This window comes from Carassius auratus, chromosome 29, assembly GCF_003368295.1.
Source record: "Carassius auratus strain Wakin chromosome 29, ASM336829v1, whole genome shotgun sequence".
Classification (NCBI taxonomy): Eukaryota; Metazoa; Chordata; class Actinopteri; order Cypriniformes; family Cyprinidae; genus Carassius; species Carassius auratus.
In genome coordinates, this window is record NC_039271.1 from 1,928,386 (window position 1) to 1,951,295 (window position 22,910).

Here is a 22,910-nt window from a genome sequence, read left to right on the forward strand (position 1 = left end):
GGTCAGCCTGGTCTGATGAGTCTCGATTTCTGCGAGACATTCAGATGGTAGAGTAAGAATTTGGCGTAAACAGAATGAGAACATGGATCCATCATGACTTGTTACCACTGTGCAGGCCGGTGGTGTAATGGTGTGGGGGATGTTTTCAGGGCACACTTTAGGCCCCTTACAGCCAACTGGCCATCGTTTAAATGCCACGGCCTACCTGAGCATTGTTTCTGACCATGTCCATCGCTTTATAACCACCATGTCCCCATCCTCCGATGGCTACTTCCAGCAGGATAATGCACCATGTCACAAAGCTTAAATCTTTTCAAATTTGTTTCTTGAACATGACAATGAGTTCACTGTACTAAAATTGCCCCCACAGTCACCAGATCTCAACCCAATAGAGCATCTTTGGGATGTGGTGGAACGGGAGCTTCGTGCCCTGGATGTGCATCCCACAAATCTCCATCAACTGCAAGATGCTATCCTATCAATATGGGCCGACATTTCTAAAGAATGCTTTCAGCACCTTGTTGAATCAATGCCACGTAGCATTAAGGCAGTTCTGAAGGCGAAAGGGGGTCAAACGCTGTATTAGTATGGTGTTCCTAATAATCCTTCAGGTGAGTGTATTTTTAATATTACTGTTTTGCTGAATCTTATTGACCCCAAATTTAAATTTAAAATCTAAACTAATAATACTAACAACTATATTACTTTTATGATGTTTTATGGTAATTATATAGTCCATAATGACACAGTCCGACTCAAGCAGTCCCTTTCTTTATATCCCTCTCTGTCTTTCTCTCCTCGTCTCTTTCCCCTGTGTCACAGGAGTGTGTGAGTTCCAGCTGACCTGATGCTGAGCGCTAGCCTACTTGTGCAGTCCTCGGAGTTCTCTCAGGACAGGCGCTGCTAGCACAGACACACTTGTTTTAAAACTTGTTCTTCAGAGGCTCTCATTGGGTCACTCTAATTGGATTACCGAGATGGAGGGACCTTAAACCCAATCACAAACACATAACCCTTGATTTCACATGATATACCAGCGTCAAGCTCTTTCAAAGGCACTTCATTTACTGTACTACTTTAGTCCTCTTGCAAACATGACACTCACCAAATGGATTTTACATGCTTATCGTTAAGACTAGAGAAGAGTGTCTGAAAGGATGCAAATCATGATGAAAGAGTGAAAGAACAAAAACACAGACTCATAAGTGCATAAAAAGTGCTCTTAATGAACATGTGACCGAGAGCAACACAGCGAGGGAAAAGGTTTGAGCTCAGAGACACGTCTTCTTTGCTCTGTGATTGTCATCATCAACACCTGTGTGTCACTGTCCTGAGAAACAAGGTGCTGGTAGCAGTTAAAAGCGCTGAGGGATGCTAACATTTGTCTTTGACGTCTGACCTTGTAAGTAATTCTTGTCATTCCAGTTCAGTTTTCAGGGAGTTCAATTAGATGATTGGCTCTCAGAGGATTCAGGGATGTCCCAACGAGCCAATCAACGATGATGAAGATTGCGTCCTTTTGAGATTATTACGCAGCACTTTTCAGCCAAAATTCCCTCTGGGAAGCCCTGCAAGGTAATAAGAAAGTGAGCAGTCAAGGTATACATAAATACATTCTGTATCTGTCAAAAAATATATAATTTTAAAGTGGGGGTGAAATGCTCGTTTTCACTCAATATCCTGTTAATCTTGAGTACCTATAGAGTAGTACTGCATCCTTCATAACTCCAAAAAGTCTTTAGTTTTATTATATTTATAAGAGAAAGATAGTCTGTACCGATTTTTCCCGGAAAAACATGACCGGCTGGAGGCGTGACGTGTGGGCGGAGCTAAAGAATCACGAGCGCGAGTAGGCTTTTGCGTTGAGAGCGTTTGGAAGCTGTGACATTACCGTGAGGAAAAAACCATCATCCAAAACAAACCATGGCTAACAGTCAGATTCAGCCGTTTATTTATGATCCAGAATCAGATCCAGAGGCTGAAATTTAATAAGAGCAGCAGCAGCAACGACGTCTCTATGTGGTATGTATTGAAACTGTATATATTTGCTTAGCGGTTTTGGAAAATGACTAAGTTCCACTTTATGTCGTCTTTTTATTTTATTTTTTTGCTCCATCTAACGTCACACAGAGCCATACTCGAAAAAAACTTTCCAAAACTTGTGACAAACCGGAAGAGGTATTTTTGGAACAAAAATACTCCTTCAAACGTACAACTTAATTTTTGAAACTTTGTCCATGTTTAGCATGGGAATCCAACTCTTTAACAGTATAAAAAAACTCAGTATGCATGAAATAGCATTTCACCCCCCCTTTAAAAAACTTTTGCTCTTATCTAAAAAATAGTAAATGGCCATAAAGAACCTTGAACATCCATGAAATATTTGCAGTCCACAATATCCTCTTAAAAATAAAGGGGGTTTTCTTAACGATGCAATAACAACCCAAAGTAAACAGTTCAGTTTTACAAAAATGGTTCTTCTATGCATTGCTGTGAAACCCCCCGTTTGGAACGTTTCTTTTAAGCAGCATTTTAAAGGTACGTCAGACACAACATCTGTTCCAAATGGATGTCTAATGGCATACATCCTTCTTCAATAATATATTTCATTTAGTAGTGAAAGGTGTTGTTAAAAACGGTTCAGTAAACGGGCTATTGTACTCTATTTGTGTGTGTGTGTGCTGTGTATTTTTTATGCCCTTTAGTGTGTTGCACTGTTAGCTTAGCTACATGCTAATGTCAAAACTCCATTGAAATCAACTGATTCGTGTCACACAGAGTTGCTGTTCAGCATTCCAAATCAGTCACTTATTACAGTTAGGTTCCATTAAAAGCTCGCTACCTATGTAGGCAGATCCTTTCTTCATATGATTTATGGTGTTTGCTTTGTTTTTTCAAAGAGGTCAAATTAAACACATAAATGTGTATGAATTTTAAGTCACAATGCTATTTGATCAATAATTATTTTGTTTAAGAAGTGATGTACTTTAAAGTTGTAAGAAAGCAAAGATGGGCTTACCTTTATCTGTGCCTTCAGCTCTGAATAGCATTATTCTGTTGAAGAAAATATGCATCAGTTGATATACATACACATACATACAAAAAATGTGAAAACTTAAATAATAAAAGTAATAATAAGTCTCCATAGAGGACCCAACTTACATCATACACACATCTGTGTTAGGCTATTATAGTAGGCTATTATTCATACTGTATACTATTATAATATTTGTTGTTATTTTGAACAAACTTATTTTTTATATGTTTTAGTAATTAAGTAATTTTGTTGCACTGCTTTCTCACTTAAAAAAAATATTTCTATATAGCTTTAATTAGTTATTTCAGTTTTATGTTTAGTAATTTTAACATTTGTTTTTAATTTAATAATTATATTTCGTTTTATTTATTTCTGAAAATGATTTCTAATATGGTAAATTTAATTTGAGGTACCAACAACAACAATTACGTGTTTCCCCTCACACGCAAACCTTCAGCTTTGTTAGAACTCTTTTTGGTACTACGCACTTTCCGCTTTCCCCGTGGAGAGATGTTTCTCCAATTAACACATCCCAGAGCCTCCAGGAACAACTCACCCAACACACACACTCACACTCACACACACACACACATAAAGTGCCCTAACTCACTTTTCAGTCTAAATATAAATTAACTGCTTTAATTTAAGATTTATTATTATTATTATTATTATTATTATTATTATTATTATTATTATTATTATTATTATTATTATTATTATCCATGTCTGTTCATTCTTTACATGAGACCAGAGTGGATTGAAGAAATTGGTTTCCATTGTGAGTAACAGGTTTCAGGAAGAGGAGACCAATTCTTAGGACACTGAAGAAACTTCATTCTGACTGCAGACACACTCACACCTCTAGTCTTTTTTCTCTTTAAAAACGTGTGTGTCATTGGATTAACAAGGTAACAAAATTCATAAGCAGGTCTATTTTCGACTTAGAACATCATGCTACTGTTCTGGTTTAAGACAGCATCAGTTTAACATTTAAAGTATAACAAAAATGTGTCTTGGATATTAATTTTGCTCTTACTATCATCATAAAATAAGCATTCTGGATTGTGATTTTGTGTTGGTATTTATTTTTCTTTTTTCTTTTACATCTATACAGTTCATTTGAATTACTCTTTTGTTTCTTGCATCTATTTAACCTTCATTAGGCAATTTATTTTCTGTTTTGATTGTCTGATACTGATTGTAAAAAATGCATTTACATTTTCTTTTATTAGCAAAAACCTAATCAATACAAATCACTGCGCTCTCCTAGCTGAATTAGGTGCAAAAAGACCTATATTTCTTCAAACATAATCAAAGGTCTGCACTCAAGTCTTTTATTTGAATCAAAGCAGAGGATAACAAACATTTCAACTATCTGTGTAACAACCACCTTTTTGTAATCTGGTGAAGGTTCTTCAGATGTTAAAGGTTCTCTATGGAACCATTTAGACAAAAAGGTTCTTCTATGGCATCGTGAAGAGCTTTTATTTTGAGTTTAGGATAAAACTTACCTAAAACTTACCTAAAACCCTGTTATTTTGCCACCTTGCAAGCACCAGTTTTTAATTCTAGACATGCATATGTAAGATTTTTATTTTTTTTAACAGAAGACACCTGTGGAAGTGCATGCATCACTGGGTCTGTTTTTCACCTTTGTGTGTGGAAGGTGTTTGTCCGGTGGCCACATTGCTGAGGTCTGCAGGTAAGCCCACATACACTCCACCATAGTTCCTCCTCTTTTCATCGTCCATAGATGAATCGTCCTGCCTGTGGACCCAGAACCAGAACAGAACCAAGATATGATCCAATGAGCTGATGTATGAGGCAAAAAGCACAACTTAGAAAAGTGTGTTGCTTTATAATCCATATTACTGTAAAAGTCTCAATAGCAACAAACCTTTTAGCAGCTATATTTGACTGAACACATTCTGAGTATCATATCTGGCAAATTGTGTGATCCGTTAAATCTTGAGGGGTCTTGCATCAAAGAGAAAGTTTTCTACAGAGAACCTTAATGAGAAGCTCTAAGAATTGATAAGCAGAGCTTTTAGTATGGCAAAATTTTTCTCAAAAGAGACTTTTGTGAACATGTTTGAGGTTTCATTGATGGTGTTTTTGTGGTGAGTGTTTTTTTTTTTTTTTGTGGCAGTCAAGGACTTGATACAGTATGTGCACGCGAGACTCTGTCCTGATGTGTGGGTGCTTGATGTTCAGATGTGAGAGAATAATTCCCGGAACTGTTTGGAAAATGACAGGCTATGTTCAAAACCCCACAGTTTTTTCTAAGGGAGATTGATTGACAAGCAGTTTCAAAAACTGAATGTCACTGCGAGGATTTCTAGTATTTTCCCTTCTATTCATTCTCTCTCTCTTTTTGAAGTCATAGCCTTTGAAAAAAAATTATGAGATTTCAGAAAAAAAGAATCTACCACAAATGTACACAAATTTGCCATCACAAAACCAGCATTACATACCTAATACAATAATATTGTTATGTGAGTATTGCTAATTTTAAGTGTAATATTATTAATGCAATAATATAATAACTGTAATTAATATAATTTGTGTGCATTTATGCATAAAGTATATGCATATACTTATTTGTGTGTAAACAATGGGTGTCAGTTTATTTTTGCTGTCCTGGTAATACTCACACATCTTTGGCTGACTCAGATGAACCTGTGGAAATAAGTAAACACAAAATTTAGACATGCCACATGTTCCTCGATCATTATATACAGTATACACACGGAGTAATTTTAAAAGAACATATTTATTGCTCTCTTGAATCCAACCAACATTTACACTGTTTGAAAGAAAACGGACTGATTAAGAATCGTGTAAGTAATTAATATGTCATTATTGTGTTATTACAATGTAATAAAGATATAGAGAAAGTGCTGTCGGGCGGATTTGTCATTCGTTGATATGGCGAAAGCTCCATCCAATGTCTGGTCAATCACACTATGAGTCATCAGTGAACACTAATGTGTGTGTGTGTGTGTGTGTGTGTGTGAGTGCGTGCGTGCGTGCACGCAAGTACAGTTCTTAAAGTTAACTGACAGGTGGTTATGTGTGTATTAATATCATATATGAATGGTAGGGAAGGGAATACATATTGGCTAGCTCTCCACAGAAATATTAGACCACAGACTTCATTTAATGACAGTCCAATCAGTCATAACATTGCATCCTGTTAAGACATACTTTGATTATAAACAAATATTATAACAATTTGAAATAAATGGAAACAAATTGTTGTAATCTGCAATTGTTGTAAATTGTACAATCTGGCAAAAATCCATGAATTCCAGCAGACAGAAGTCTGATATACAATGCAAATAACATCTTTTCATCGCCCTGTAATGCTTACAATGCTATTCAAAATGACAGTGTGTTTGATGACTCCACTAAGATCCTCACAAAGCGGTTCATATTGATTCATGCCCATTCCTGCCTCAGCTCCTGTTTATGTGTGTGTGTGTGTGTGTGTGTGTGTGTGTGTGTGTGTGTGTGTGTGTGTGTACCCATGTGAGATGACTCATACTGGAGTGCTGTTCAGATTGCCGTCTAACTCTGCTGATTTCTGAAGGATGACTGAGGACATAACGTTTACACATACTGTACACACACACACACATGCTCATCCACGTCCAGCCGAGACACATCAGTCTCGTAAGAGGTTCACAGACCATGCAATCCCTTCACAGCGGTGTAAACAAACACCTTCATGAATATCATTTAGTCTCAAAGACCTCCAGGCACAAAGAATTGACCACACTCAAGAAACGATCTTTACTTCTAGCCGTTAGACAACTGGTAGGATATGTTTGATCCAGTTAATCTACAAGGACCAGGGTTGAGTAAATCTAGATGTGTGAATGATTCAGTCCTGACAAGACACTCAGAACTCCCATTCACAACATGAGAGCATCTGGCCAGAAGCCAATGGTTTGTGGAGGAGAGAAAGATGACTGGATGGCTAAACTCACATGAGCAGACATGGGCTTGTTTACAGAGCACACGCACAGCAACAAACAGACTCACACTCACTCATGAACACAAACGTAAAGGTAGAAAAGCAGCACACTTACCCGCAGCTGTGCTGTCTGAGGTGGAATTCCCACATCCCATGCTTTAAACTTTGTCAAAGTCAATCAAAGTGATGGAAATAGGATAGATAGACAAGTGCTGAGGGGGAGTGACAAGGGGGAAAGAGACACAGATTACTGGAATTGGTTGGGAGAAGGATGAATGGAGGGATGAGGAGAGAGTGAGGATGAGGGAAGTGCAGTCTGATGGCTGAGCCTGAATGTGTCTGAGCTGCTATACTTCCTGCACTTCCCTTGAGAGAGAGAGAGAGAGAGAGAGAGAGAGGGAGAGAGGAGGAGGTGAATGTAGGTGGTAAGAATTATTTCTCCACCCTGGCAAGGTTGCCCAGGTAACAGAGATTGTGTTTCTGTGCATGTGTGTGTGTGTGTGTGTGTGTGTTGATACGAAGAGTAATAATACTGTGGGAAAGGCAAAACTTATTTCAAGATTAAAAAGGAATGTATGCAATTTCACATTCTATTCAGATTGGTGGTTCTTAACCAGGGGTCAAAGCAAACTTAAAAAAAAAAAAGGAAATCAGTTTATAACAAATTATAGTTAATATATATTAATATATATGTTCATAAAACACAATAATAACGTTTATTTGTAATAATTATAAGACATTTTCACCACTTTTTTTTTTTGTATTTTGCATATTAAAGAATACATTGACATATATAGTATATTAACATGTAATAGATATAAGAACAATAATAATTTTGCAACGCAACTGTTATTAATAAAAAAATTCTAATGATAAAACCAACATATGGTCCAAAATGTAAACTAACATTTTGTATGCTTTGCAACTTGCATATTATTACTATTTCTAACATATCTAGTATAATCATTATCATCAGCAGCATATCAAATATTAATAATAACATTTTGCTAATATTAATAATAATATAGAATCATGTTATAAAATAAATATTATCTTTAGGTTACAAAAGTTGAGAACTGCAGATAAACAATGCAATAATAATAGTGATGTAACTAGACAGAGGTATGTTGCATGTGAAAATGGCAGAATGACAGATATAGATGGACTGTAGCTTATTAGGAGCAGCATTCAACATCACACAGTAAATGTCTCAGTATCCATGCTCTCAGCCTTTTGCTAGTTGTTTTAGAAGGCAGGTGAGGACATTGACTAATTATACATGCTGTTCTGGGTGGAAATGGGTGTCTGAGTCGTGTATAACGTGCAACAAAGAAGAAAAAAAGGAAACTTTGGTGATCAAATGACTAGAAGATCTGACCAGCTAAATGAACAACGCCACAGAGAGCATCACATAAGAATAAAGACTACAGAACTGTGCCTTATCTGTTATCTAGTGAAGCTTGTTGACAAACTCAGATTTGTAAGTTTGTAAGAATTGTGAGATAAAGGTAACTTTGCGAGGGAAAACAACAACAGCTGTGAGAAGTAAACTCAGCATTCCAAGAAAATGTTATATAGCAATTCTGACAGAACTTAGTATGGATAGCAGCTACTGATTAGATATGTAAAGTTGTCTTCATTTTAAGGTGGAGACATTTTAGAATATAGCTTATTTTTCTTATACTATCTCTTTATTCCAGCGGTAGTGAGTCATACACTTGGCCTTTTCACAAGCGTTACTTCCCTTCACCATGCTCCTCCACTTACATTAGATTAAAACTCCTTGAGAACGCTTAATGCGTTAGAGTCATCAGGTCAGTCCACAACTCCATTTAGACCTTGGACTATTCAGCTCTATTCGTAGTCACGGAAGACTGCGAATTCTTTCCCAACACAAGAGCACTTACTGATATCGCAGGAACATAATTAATTGATTTTTCCCTCCATTTGTTTTGTCTAGAATGGGTGTAGTGAATGATTTGAGCAGCAGGGGGCAGTATGTTAACGTTGTTAACAAGTGTTTATAACTAATTTACAGTAGGTAAACAAACGTGACACTGGCATTCTATTCCTGCAACAAAACATTCAAAATAAACCTCACAAAATGGGGGAAAAAAGAGGTTAAAGAGGCAGAACCTGAAGAGGAAAGTGCCTTAAAATAGCTGGATAGTGAAGTGAACAAACAACTCCAGCACACATCTAATTGAATGTCCTTTCGCTCGCTGAGTCGCTGGCCTTCAGTAAATGGCGTCACAGCTTGGTCTTTATGTTGGAGTTAACTCGCATATGTATATGTTTGGCTCATGCCGGGGACAGGAAGTTATCCGTGTCCTAGTTTTCCCTGAAAGCTTTCATGCCTTCAGGCAGGGCCATTCAGGAGAAAAACAACAGTTTTAATGTCTACTTTGAAATAAAGTGAAATAGTTAAGGGTGTGGAAGGCTAGGAGATTGGGGTTTTACAATCCTCTCTTTACCAATTTTTATTAGTAGCCTAGTAGTATTCCTACTCTTTAACATGACTGAACAGATCCGGTGCACAAATAACAAAACAATTCTAATTTTTTCGCACAACTGACATACTCCGTTCAAGACCAGATTTCAGTAATTGTTCCTTGCTGACATGTAAATAAAAAAACTGACTGATTCTGAAATTTTTATTATTTTGTGTGTGTGTGTTGTAATACGTTTTTTAAATATATATATATTTATAAATAGTTTTAAAATTGGTTTGTTTTCAGTTCTCGGTTTAAATGTTATTTAGTTACCAAAGCAACCATTCCAAATTGTATTTATTTTTACATTTTTCAGCATTTAAGATTTTTTTAAATTAAGATTTTTATATATATTTTTTTCAGTTAATGATAACACATATGTGAAGTTACTTGAATAAATATTGTATAAATATTCATGTTGTAATATTTCAGACTGGTGCATTAATTTCCTGGAAAGCACATTATCACTGACAGTAATGGCTTGGACATTATACAGTGAAACCATTTACAGTCACTCCCACCTTCTGCAGTAAGTTAATGTGATGGCATCCTAATCTACATACATCACAGATACAATTCCTTCCTTTAGTATTTATCTCTAGATAAAAGATGCTTTCAAATGCATGTTTTTTGTATTTAATTGATTAATCTTATCGCCTCCAAATTAGTTTTTGCAAAAAAACAAACACTCATTGGGGACCACTTAACAAACTCTGAGTTGATTAGATATTAATGGTCATCAAATGAACTATTCATTACTAGTTAGTATTAATAGGTTTTACCGCTCACATAACAATAAAATTATTGTTTAACTGACTGATCATTTAAATTAAGAAAACAACTCACTCCAAGTCTTACCTCATCTCCGATGCCATCTCACAAACATCTGTCAGGTTTGTTACTGGAGGTATTTTAGATTTCATTCCAGGGCATTATTAGAAATTAATAATGTTTAACCTCATTTAACAGTCCGAAACATACATTTAAAGACGTAGTGAACAGTTCTCACAAAAAACACAGAAACATGACTAAGGACCCTATTGCAATTTTAATGCAGATACAATCACCACACAATTGATCATTATTACTCATATTTTTAAGGCACTACCTGGTAAGGAAAGGCAAACAAGAAGTTTTACAATAAGCCACTGACAAGTTCATAGCTAGACAACACAGAAGAACTGGCAGGAAGAGCGAGAAAAAGTAGAGAAGAATATGAAATCTTGGCAGTTGGTCTATATTTACAGTTCAAAGGCATTTCCTGCTGTCCATCATGCTCAGAATGGGCGGTGCCAGCCTCTAATTGGCTGCAGTGTGACTTTGTCACCACCTACCAAAGGCAACACAAGTCACACTAGTGAAGTTCATGAAGAAACAATATTGTCCTCAGTACCCTTCTGTCATTAAGAGTGTGAAGTGTTTGGCACATTTGAGTCAGAACATACAGGTAGGAAAACTGTACCATTTACATTAGACGACTTACCATCAGCTGCCTTACCATTATAGCTTTTTCAGTAATTAAATTAAACTTTAGACTTATTCATTTGATACATATAAAACAACAGAAGCTTTAGGTGGTTGTGGACAGCTGCAAAATATTTATTTAAACTTTGGTGAGCTCTAAATAAAAATATAACATTAAAAAAAAAAAAAAAAAAAAATAGTACCAATAAACAAAATTTAAATTCTAGGATATCATGATTTAATAAGCAAATGAGTCGCTCTCAGTCCAAACTATTGCTGTTAAGGCAAAATCGTGTTCTTATTTCATTATAACATTCAAGAAAATTCTCTACCATTCATGTAACTTATTTCTTAAGAAAGGCAACCAGCAATACAAACTTCCTTGATCAAATCAAATATTGTTAATTTAAAATACAAAATCATAACTTTGTCATAAAATAAGGCAAGCCATGTGTCAAAGTGCACATACATAAAAGCAAAGATGGTACAAAACATAAAAACTCAACTGCTGGATCAGGCACCAAAGCAAAGGGAGATAAAAGCTTCCGTGGCCTTTGTTCTGAGTGTCTGTGTGTCATGAATCAAATGCTCTTTCACTGTGTTTCTGAGACGTGGACAACTGCTCAGAAATCTTAGTCTGTTCTTTTGTACTGTGGCTAAATTAGAATTGGACTTGATGACATTACTATACGCAATCATTGATAAATAAGCTAAAAAAAAAATCGGGAGGGACAAAAGAAGCCCTGGCTCGGACATCAGCATCACAAACACCTGTACAAACCGATAGTGATACCACAAACTGAACTGTGAGCCAACGGCATTCAAAGAACCCACAGGATGTGACATCAGCACTGCACAGGAATGAGAGTGGCACTTAAAATACACACACAAAAAACAATGGCCTTCCACAGAAACAATAATCCATCTCTTTTGTCTAAAGCCTCTTGCAGCCTCGAGTGTAAAAATATATTTACATATAATACTATTTTAATTAATCTACACAGGAAGAATATACTGAACATCTGATTATTGGCATAGCAGAACACAAAAATAAATGCTGGGTTTTCATTGTGCAGGTGCAGATCTGAGAAGTACCATAGTGAGTTTTCGCTCTCCTCAACGGTTGTGTTGTTCCCCTCAGGTCAGAGTATATTATATTGGTCCCTCTGAGCAGAGCTGAAAGCCGTGTGGAGAGGAAGGGTCTGCAATTAGTCTGTGTTCCTCCTTGCTTCATCTTTTACTTGATGGAGCAGAGGCTCCAAAAAACATGGTCCTCCAGAAGGCCTGTTCTTATTTTTGAGCCCATTAAATTGAGCTCTGTCTTGGATTTAGAAGCACTTCCATCTCCTTTCTTGAGTCTGGGCTCCTCGGCACTAAAGGTCAGTCACTTTATTCTCCAATGCGGCGGCGATCTGCTGCAGTCTGAGGGTCAGCTGTTTGCTCTGGGCGGCAGGATCGTCCTCCAGCGATGAGATGATCTATGGATAGAGAGGCAATAGACAGACATTTGTACCATTTACTTGAACTCAAAAATAAAAATAAAAAGTGTACCTGAGTAATGTATGTGTGCAGTTATGAAAATGGCTGGAGTTTAACATATACTATGATGTGTGACAACACCTACCCCATCATAGTACTTGCTGGCATACTGGTAAAGCTGGTGCAGTGCAACCTGGGTATTCAACTTATCTGTATGAGACTGGAGAAAGATAAGGAGTTAAATTTGCCGTTTACAGTTAAATGCATAAATTAAATGAAATACAATATAATAATAAGAAAAATTACATCAAATAAAAAAAAATTATACAATTGAGAAAAATATAGAGATAAAACAAAATATAAATGACACAAAATAAAATAAACATGACAATATATAAGACAACATTACATAAAATATAATAAAAACTACTAAAATAAAATAAAAAATAAACATGAAAAATATAAAAATATAAATGTAACATTTAAAATTAAATTTAAAAAAGCATAAAATATAACACGAACTTGAAATTATACATTTATTAATAAAACAAAAAAAAGCAAATTATATAAAAAATACAACAATAAAAATGAAAAAAACAATAATAATCAGAAAATACAACGAAATACTAAAATAAGACAAAATATAAAAGATAAAACAATAAAATTTAAATCACACGATTGTAAATAAACCAACTTACACGTGAAACTTCTGCAAGGTGTGTGTTCATGTCTTGGTCACTGACTGGAACCATCTGACGGATGCCTTTATAATAACTGAAGAGCACAGAGAACATGAGTGTGTTGTTGTCTTTCTCACTTGTGATATCACATGTACTAAATAATGAAAAGAACGGAAACCTACTCATCAACCATCTTCTTGTAAGTGGAGATTTCCTTTGCATAAAGCAGTTTGTTGCTGGGAGACTCCTGTGAAGCAGAGATCAAGAGTGGAGACATTAAACAGAAAGCCAAGATGAAATGATAGCATCTGATAAGCTACAACTTCAGCTCTTGCTGCTCACCCGGGTAAGTTTGTGCTCAGACTTGGTGCAGGCGTCCATGAAGGTCTGGGCGATGACGGACAGAGAGGCGTCCACCACTTCAGTCACATGTACGTCAAAGATGAAGTGAGGGTTTTTCAAAATGTTCACCCAGAACCGGAGAGGCAGACTGATGAAACAAACACACCGATGCACGTATGACTTGCGAGGACAAAACAAAACAACTGAAAATGCATTTATAGGTGGCAGATTTGTCAGTAACACTAAAGACAAAATGAAAACCCAAGGTAAATTTTCTTTTTTATCTAAAGTCTATCTGTTAAATTAATCAGAAAGTGCCATTCAATTTAGCTTAATGAAGACAAGCTAAACAAACTCTCTACTCAATAGAAATGTCATTTTGTTTTAAACGAGGCACTGTTTTTGTTTAAAGGAAAGTTATAGCTTTATCTTCATTCCTCCAGAGCTTTTTTTCCCCTTGATCTAATGCATGTATCAGCAGCTTATCATTCAATCAAGGACCATCATTTTTCAGAGAGAGAGAGAGAGAAAAAAAAGTCATCTCAGAGTTTGGTGTGAGATTTTAATATAACAATATCCCAACGGCCCTTTTAGGAAAGGAGCTGCAAGCAATCCATACAGAGTCAATACCAGAGTCCCGTTGGCCTCGACTCCGAACAAACCTCGAAAACAAATCATACCCTTTTTCCTGACCTACCCAACAGTCACAGTTCTTCTGCAAAACAATAATGAGAGGAGTAATTTAATGGACCGCTGATGGTGGTGGAACAGAGAGGGGATGCGAAAGAGAAGTGCGCACTTCAAGCACACTGATGCAGACTTCACATGTCAATATCTCCGCTCATCGAACAAGACACACTGTGCATATTTTATCAGAGCTCAACAAAGCCTGCATAATTTAATCTGCAGCTAATCGGCTTCAGAGTTTTCAAATCTCTACTGCACAGGACAGTTTATTATTATTGCTGTTGTGAGGTAGATAATATTATAATTTGTCCCAAAAGATAGGAATTGTGTTTTAATTTAATGAATTGTGAAAGTTAACTTTTTACTCGCAAGAGTTCATGGGTTAAAGCAACGTAAAATGCAGTACCATAATTGATAATGAAAGACAAGTGAAGATGGATGGCTGTCACATCTGTACACAAGAACTGCCACGCTCATGTGAATTCATGAAGCAGAAAGCTGGTTTTAGTCACAGAAAGAATGTCTGTCACTTTAAACAACCACCTCCGGCTGTGCACATATTGTACAAAATAATACTGGCATCTTACTGTACATTATGAATTCATGCACAACACAGCTTTATCAACTGATGCAATGAAACAGTTGAATTCATTCAGATAATGTTGTATCAAATTTTAGACTGCATCAATTATTTGTCATATAATATAAAATAATATAATATATACAGTACATTTACAGTTAGTTATTATTATAATTATAAATAAGATAATTAAATATAATGTATAGTGTATTTATGATAATATAGTTTGTATATAACAATAAACAAAATATTTCTAAATAAAAATAAGGATTTGTTAAATTCACAATATTATATGATATACGCAGCAAATTAACTTTTTTATTAAATTTTTTTAAGCGTTTTTGGGGGGATGGGGGTTTAAAAAGTTTTCCCCAAACAATGAAAGTTGAAAGGGACAAATTTACAGTTAATCATTATATTAAAAACCTAAATAATATATTTATAATATTATACAATAATAGTTCTAAAAGAAAACCTTTGTCATTTAATAAAATAAAATATAATTAAATTAAATATAAGAGCTCAATGTTAGGGTAACGCATTGATGCCTCACACATAGTATTTTTTCCACTCACTTATGTTGTAATAACGAGATATGTCGTTTCATCTTTTCTCGTTAAAATGACATCTTTTCTCGCAATAACAAGATGTTTTTTTCTCATTAAAATTACATATTTTCTCAAAGACTAGATGTTTTCTCATTAAAACTACATATTTTCTCATAATAATATATCATATGCCGTAAAAACCATTTGTTTTCCAGATATTATAGATATGGTACATTATGTGAGCGATAAGTGACTGTCCTTCCATGTCTGACATAAACAAAGATCTGCACGCTGCTGAAATTATTCAGAAATTATTCTTATTCGGTGTGATGGGATAGATCGTTAAGGGGACCGTTCACATGTCACGCCTAAAAACGCGTGGAAAACGCTAGGCGCGCAGTTTTCTCCTTTCCAAAGCGGTCGGGCAGTTGCGCCCCTGAGGCATCTGCCTTTGCTAAGCAACCATGACGTGCTCTCTCCATGAAGACACAGAAATTTCAGCAAGGGATAAATGGATTTGCAGCTCTAAAAATCGCTTGCAGTAGCTCTGCTCCTAAATTTATTTCAAAATGGCAATCCATATACAACTATGATCAGCAGTTCCTTCATCTTAGCTGAGCTTTCAACGTTGTCACGGGAAAGGATGAAGCTGATTGGTTAGTTCTTGTCACATGACCCGTGGTACGCTTGCGGCTCTCTGAAAAGTTTAAATGTTTTTAACTCGATGCAGTCCGGACGCGCTTGGAAAAAACGGGCGCGTCGCACCGCGTGCCGGTGGAAATAACGAATTTGAGCGCGCAAAAGACGCAATATCTGAACGGCCCCCAAGACAGGCTGAGTGGAAAAGTGGAATTTTTAGGGCTGCCCACTTACAAATAGCAAGCACATTTTTTAACCCACTAACAAAAAATATGAAAAAGCTTAATTTTCATTTACCTGTTTGGCAAACAGAACAAAATAATAATAATAATAATATTGTAGATAGAAAGCAGCACGGACAGTCCTTTATCGCTCAAAACATATAGTTTTTATGTCATATGTCTTTATTACGAGAAAAATATGTAGTTTATCTAGAATGGATGTCATTTTAAATAGATAATTACATCGTTTAAATGAGAAAACATCTCGTTATTATGAGAAAAGATATCGTTTTAACGAGAAAACATTGTGTTATTACGAGAATAGATGTGGTTTTAACGAGATAATTATGTCATATTAATGACATAACATTTGGTTTTTATGAGAAAATGTAAATTTAATGATAAAACATCTTGTTATTACGAGAAAAGATGACGTTTTAATGATAAAAGTTGACGTTAAAACGACATCTCGTTATTACGACATAACTGAGTGGAAAAAATAATGTGTGACTCAGCAATGAGTCACCGTAGGTTCGTACTCCACTGAATTTAACTGTATAATAATAATTTAAAGAAAAACAACTAAATTGATTTTTTAGGGAACGGTCCCTTTAAATTAATGTTGTTCAGAACCGTTAAGTGTTTCAAACCTGTTGGTCTTCCAAATGTGGATGGTCTCATCATCAACGTTGTCATGTTTTAGTGCTTGTTCATCCAGGAAGTCAAAGAAATACTTGACAGCAGGAGGAACAACGGTCCCTGAAGACAACACACTGCGGAAGAAATCATCCACAAACTGCTGCAGCGTGCCCTGTAACACACACACATCACAGTACATCACTATCTAATTCAATTTCCAATTCAATTCCGGTCTACATGTGAATAAAAATTAAAAAAAAGTTTAAAATGCAAGTAAATATTCAGTCTAACCCACCTTCATAGAGAGGAGTCTGGTCAGGTAAATCTCAGTGATGGCTTTCGTCGTGGCCTTGTCTTTCATACTCCCTCTCTTTGATTTTACTTCATCCAACTCATCCGCCGGTCTCACCAGGTGAAATACTTTATCGTCTTCCAGCAAAGATTTTCCTATTCATAACAAAACAAGCACATTTGAAGAACTGATTGCTCTTCCTGTTTGGAGAACAGTTATTTTAGGCATACTTTAGTATAAGAGGCCTATTAGTTTGGGTTCAGTTCTAGTTCACTGTCTATTTAGTGCGTCAGCAGATTTTAGTCGTTCTGTGTTTTTCCATCACTAAGGACTGTCAATATGTTTAGACTATTAAGTGAGGGTCAATATGAAGCAACGCAGCGGTGTCATTAAAATACGACTGGAGTAATTTAAGACTTCAGTATAATTGAAAGTCACTAACTTTCTTCGTGATTGTCTTGGTTCTGGTCGAAAGACTGCTGGGTGTGCAGAACTCGGGACAAGACCAGGGTGGCTCCATCCCTCACCTTATACACACACACAAAATATTTGAAACAGTTATTCACTTTAATTAAACAGGGGATAATATGACATCACACAAAGTGATCCAAAAGCATAGAGAATATCTGTTTAAATTTGTTTTGTTTGTGTACCTTTTCAAAAAATAAAATAAATAAATAAATAATTTAATTTAATAAAGCCAGTGATTGAATAAAACAAAACAAAACACACACAAAATATGTATAAAAAATTAAATATGTTTTAGATACCTTGGGCACAAATAAAGTAAAATATAAATAAAAACTAACAGGCTTGTCAGTAACACTAAAGCCAAGATGGAAACCCAAGGTGAACTGGTTTGTAATTTATACTTAATAATGCACTGTTTATGTTAATGTATTTTTGATTTTGAAATCCAGGTCTACTTGTAAAATTAAAGAATAGAGTACAATTAAATAAAATAAAACATACAAAAAAATTAAACATAAAAAACCCAATATAAACAAACAAATAAATAAATCCATGTGATGAAATAAAATAAATGCATTACCTACAAGTTTTAATTAAAATCAATGAATTGTAATTAACTGACAGTATTAACACACCGAAATGTGATCAAGACAACATTAATCATTGGGAAACATAAAATGCCAACTTTTCAATACAATGTGAGTGTATTCATGTGTTATCGTGCACTCACATTGTAATGGGCCAGGGTGTTGATTCGTTTCCATCTTCCCTCTTTCTGTGATGTCAAATCCAGATCGGACAGGATCTGGCCTGTAGAGCCAGGGCGCCACTCTGTGGCAAGAAAAGCAAGTATGTAAGAGAAGAAAAGAAGAAAAAAAAAACAATCTCTGGCTGTTTTTCTCTACACTCCTTCATTTAACCAGATTCATCTGTCTGATGGATGATGCGAGACAAGGGCTTTAACAATTCAGTACATTTAAAAGAACAACTCATTAAGAACGGCAGGAGTGCCGACCGACATGCACAAGATCCCACCATTAATCAAACCGCTATCTGTTCAGAGCCAGGAAGAAGTGAGTCTTCCTCCTGTACTTTTATATATGTAATAAAGAGAGCTATTTATGCATGTTACTTTCATAAAGTTGGAAGCTTTTAGAATTTGCCCTGCAATAATAAATCAAAAGTGCTGGGTGCTCTAACCGAGTGCGACGCTGTCCACCAAGGGTCTCTGGGAGTAGGGCAGATTCTTGTACACCTGTTCGATGATCTTCTCCTTCACTTGGGAGATGCTGTCACAGTTCAGGACTTTGACAGGGGTCACGTCAGGACCTTCGCCGTGAACCAACACCTGCAGGGTCTAGAGAGTTCAAACAGGCTTTAGTCCACTGACACCAACTGTACAAAAGATCTCCACATCAAAGAAACAGTTAGACTGAACAAACTGCTAGAATCACCAATTACAAGTCAATTACTTAGGCGTAAATCTTTGTTTCATGGGAAATTCAACAAAATAAGAGTGCATTTGTTTGTTTTCCCAGATCTCATGAATGGTTTTCTGCAGAGTGGTTTCCTCCAGCTGATAATGGCTGTTCAGTCCCCGAGGAGCAGCGTTACGCTCGTGAATGAGATTATAGACTCACTGCTGGCCAATAAACAGTGCTAGGAGAACAATGATGGACACACTGTCTCCGCTTTCCTGAGTCTTTCTTACAATGAGACCCATTCTGTATTAACACGCTTTCTCTTGAACAGGTCCCTTACCAACCATTTCTACAAAGACACCATCTTTGTACAGTCTTTGTAGATATATAAGGTGTAAACAGACATGCCACACATTTCAAAACCAAGTTTGGATGCTAAAATATGTCTTACAGGTAAGAAATTGTACTGAACACCACTAGTACTCACCAAAACACTGTACTCAACATCATCCCCTAGAAGTCCGGTGTCGTTCAGCGTGTATTTGGCTTTCTTCATCTTGGCATCAACTGGACCTTTTTCCACCTGGTGTTTAATGGCCTTAAAGAGCTTATAGAGCGGCTCGCCGGCTGAGTCCTGTGAAAAACACATTAGTCAGCCTTCACAGCTAGAAAACCATTTCTGCAATTCTATTCATAGCATAATTGCTCACCTTTAGGAACTGGTAGAGACATATGGACATCCAGTTACACAACATCCTCTCCACAACAGTCTCAGACCTAAACAGGAAACATACGCCGATGATTTAATTTGTCAGAACAGACAATGCCCTAAAAATGGCTTTAACTATTGTCTCATGTCTTGATCAATTACAATCTCCATTTGAACGATCCTGACATTGATGCTTGAAGTCCCCCCCAAAAATCTTTTCTCAAAGTCTCATTTCAGTGGTGGCACTAAACCACAAAGCTTTCTATAGACGCTTCGAGCACAGCATGCAAAAACATACAACGCAACCTCATAGTGTAGAACGATTCACAAACAAGCGGTTTTGTTTAATGAATGGTTACAAAAGACGTTTGAAGTAGTTTGAAACAAAGCCCTGTATAATTTACAGCATCAGCATAGAGAACATTTCTCTCCATGTAAGAATATGTAATCAAAACGGATATTATAACTAAAATATACCTGAATAAATTTAAATCAAACCAAAATAGGAATCAATCTGAATTAAGAACTGAATCAGGAACTATATACTAAATAGTTGACTAAACAGTGTTCTGACTGAGTGGTTTCAGCAATTGCATTGGTTTTTCTAGGGTGTTTAGTTTGATTGCTATGTGGTTGTTTACTATCACAAACCAAAAGGCCCAAGTCTATGATATTCTGTTCCAAAGTCCAGGAATTATTTATCCGGATGCAAGTATGACTGCATAGAAATGTTGAAGCTAAGTATGAACAACAATAATGGAGAATTATGTGAAGTTGTTATAGAGTCGGTTCTGACCTGCGGAGCATGAGTTTAGGGTTCTTGCTGTGGATGTATTCCTCCATCAGCTCCAGCAGAAGGGTTCTCATGATGTCTGTGTAGTACTCCAGCTTGCCATGTAGTGCCACCGTCAACAAGGAAGCAAAGTAAACCTTATTCCTGGCACTGAACTCCTGCCTGCCCTCCAGGGTACGTATGAACTAAAGCACAAAGACATGAGTACATAAGTCAGCTTCTACAGCAAATCCAGTAGTACATAGACATGTCCACAGAGCAACTTTATTAGGTTGACGCTGTCTCACATTGATGAGGAAGGTTTTGCTGTTCAGGAGATTGGAGAACTGGTTGAGTGCCTGGTCTACAATAGCTCTGCGGTTTTCTGGGATGTCCAGCTTGCCAGTGATCATGACATCATTGGCTCCATCTTTGGAGGGCAGGAAGAAAACGCGGTTGGTGTAGTTCTTGTAGTCCAGGAATGGGATTCGAGCTTCGTTCAGATCACTAGTTTGGTCCTCCATCTCTATCATAAGATCTAAGAAAACAGAGAGTTAAGTGTCATATATAAGTTGCAGCTTCAGAATTAAAAAAGCCATCCTTGCTCTTTTAACAACTTACCTAAAAAGGAAACATTTGCTGACAAATGAAAATGCCATAAACTGATATACTGTATGAGGAGCAGGAACATCTCACCTGTGAACTCTTTTTTACAGCGATCACGGACACTCTCCTCTAAATTCGCCAGCTGGTTTTTCACCTTCTCGTATTCTCGTTCAGCCTGCTGGCTTTTCCTCCTGCACACATGCAAACATTATTTTTAATTTACTTGAATCTAATGTACTTCTAATTTGCAGCATATTTTTTATTTTTACTTTTTTTAGTGATAGAGAGAGGACAAGAAATGATGGAGGGAATGAGTCTGATGCCCTACTTTGAAATCAAAGTTATTAAGTTCACATTATTCCAGTCTGGTGCACTCAGAGGTTTGTTACCTGTAGCAATAGATCGACACTGCAATAAAGAGGACCATGGGAATGAGGACCAAAGGAATGATGATGTAAAGAGGAACCTCGTATTTCCTCTCAAAGTGAACAGTGCCAACAGTCCACTCTCCTTTTCCGAAAATGATCTGAAACAGACAAGAAATGTTGAAAGCAGGGTTACACCAACTGGGATTAAAACTTAAAGGGAGCAATTTCTGACCGTCAGCTCCATAGCCTCTGAGCTGGTGTCTCTGCGCTGGCGTCTGGAGGTGGAATTCGGAGGGCTGGAGGGGGCCACAAGGAACAGCTTCTCATCCTCCAGGAATGTCACTGTGCATGGCACATTACCCACAAATGCCTTGGCCTCTTTGAAAGTCATTGCTTTATTTAAACCTTTACCCTGCATCAGAGAAAAGCAATCAAGCAGTGTTTAAAAAAAAAAAAAAGAAAATTCAGCAGTCACTAAAGTTTTTTTTATAGTTGTTAGCGAAAACACTTGCATTAATGCTGATGATGCTGTTTTCCGTGATGGCTTTATCTGTAAACTTATCGAAAGAGGGGTCTTGATGGTAAACGAACTCCGTCAAGTTCTCCACCAAGTTGTCCAGCTGGATGATCGTTCTTAAGGACTGGTTTATGTATGACTTGTTCACAGCCGGAGAGAGGAACTCTAATACGTTTTCACTCTTGTTGATACATTTTTCAACAAACTGCAGGAAAGAAAACAAGTTAGTTTATCTCTGCATAAAACACATTTCACAAAAGAAATAAGACAGCAGGCTATCAGCTGTGTGATGAATGTTGTTTATTAACATTAAGAGAAGTGATATGGATGAAAGAAAATATTAGGTAGATGCAGACAGAAAAGAGAGAGAGGAAACTCCTCAGAGCTTGAAACTGAGCAATTGGTTTTGACACCCAGACATTTGATCAAAAAAAGGAAATTACGTAAAAATGCAATTCTGAGATTTCTTGAGGGCCAGTTAAAAACATCTGACAGAACAAAAATATGAAACATGAAGATTTCAAATGAAAGCAAAAGAGACACAGAGTAAAAAAGCGTTCAATAAATATATCAACCTTTTCAAAATTATTGTATGGCTTCAAAAGAAGGAATAATATTTGTTTAGGTACATTTAAGGTGCATTTTACAAATCCATTTTGAAGCCTGTGGTTACTACAAACTGGAAAATATCTGTTTGCTTTTTGCATTCCATGGACAAATAATGTAGTTAAAATGTAGTTTGTATTAGTAAATGTATGTGCTTTTGTCATTTTTATAAGCACATTTTTTTCTATTTAGATTTAATTTTTTGTTTCAGAAATTTTTGTACTTCAACACACTTTTTTTTTGTTAGTTGTCAAACCAGAATTTCAAAATATTTTTTCTAATATTTATATTTTATTCTGTACAGTATTTATTTAAATTGATGTTAAAATAGTTTTAATTAACAACAATACTGCATCAAACT

At 36.2% G+C, this 22,910-nt stretch overlaps 2 protein-coding genes across 3 annotated transcripts in view; both read right to left on the reverse strand.

Moving 5' to 3' along the window:
- Nucleotides 1–965: 965 nt before the first annotated feature.
- LOC113048592 (overexpressed in colon carcinoma 1 protein homolog) lies at nt 966–7,392 on the reverse strand. The gene is made up of 5 exons (XM_026210463.1): nt 7,132–7,392; nt 5,692–5,716; nt 4,689–4,804; nt 3,020–3,054; nt 966–1,568 (listed from the first exon to the last, which is right to left on the reverse strand). The coding sequence occupies exons 1-4, from the start codon at nt 7,169–7,171 to the stop codon at nt 3,050–3,052; spliced, it is 186 nt and encodes a 61-aa protein (XP_026066248.1). The 5' UTR covers nt 7,172–7,392; the 3' UTR covers nt 966–1,568; nt 3,020–3,049.
- A 3,145-nt stretch (nt 7,393–10,537) lies between these two features.
- The window catches only part of LOC113047825 (plexin-B2-like), a 95,465-nt gene continuing 83,092 nt past the window's right edge, over nt 10,538–22,910 (reverse strand). Inside the window, exons 18-35 of one of the 2 annotated variants that reach the window (XM_026209147.1) lie at nt 21,939–22,148; nt 21,659–21,838; nt 21,448–21,584; nt 21,149–21,249; nt 20,761–20,990; nt 20,477–20,658; nt 19,682–19,748; nt 19,459–19,605; nt 18,751–18,907; nt 18,281–18,381; nt 17,522–17,606; nt 17,083–17,234; nt 16,799–16,959; nt 13,474–13,621; nt 13,314–13,378; nt 13,150–13,225; nt 12,597–12,671; nt 10,538–12,450 (exon numbers count right to left, since the gene is read on the reverse strand). In XM_026209147.1, coding sequence (XP_026064932.1) covers nt 12,346–12,450; nt 12,597–12,671; nt 13,150–13,225; nt 13,314–13,378; nt 13,474–13,621; nt 16,799–16,959; nt 17,083–17,234; nt 17,522–17,606; nt 18,281–18,381; nt 18,751–18,907; nt 19,459–19,605; nt 19,682–19,748; nt 20,477–20,658; nt 20,761–20,990; nt 21,149–21,249; nt 21,448–21,584; nt 21,659–21,838; nt 21,939–22,148 — 2,379 coding nt within the window. In that variant the 3' untranslated portion in view covers nt 10,538–12,345. The remainder of the gene's footprint in view (nt 12,451–12,596; nt 12,672–13,149; nt 13,226–13,313; nt 13,379–13,473; nt 13,622–16,798; nt 16,960–17,082; nt 17,235–17,521; nt 17,607–18,280; nt 18,382–18,750; nt 18,908–19,458; nt 19,606–19,681; nt 19,749–20,476; nt 20,659–20,760; nt 20,991–21,148; nt 21,250–21,447; nt 21,585–21,658; nt 21,839–21,938; nt 22,149–22,910) is intronic. The other variant, XM_026209149.1, reaches the window with a different exon arrangement.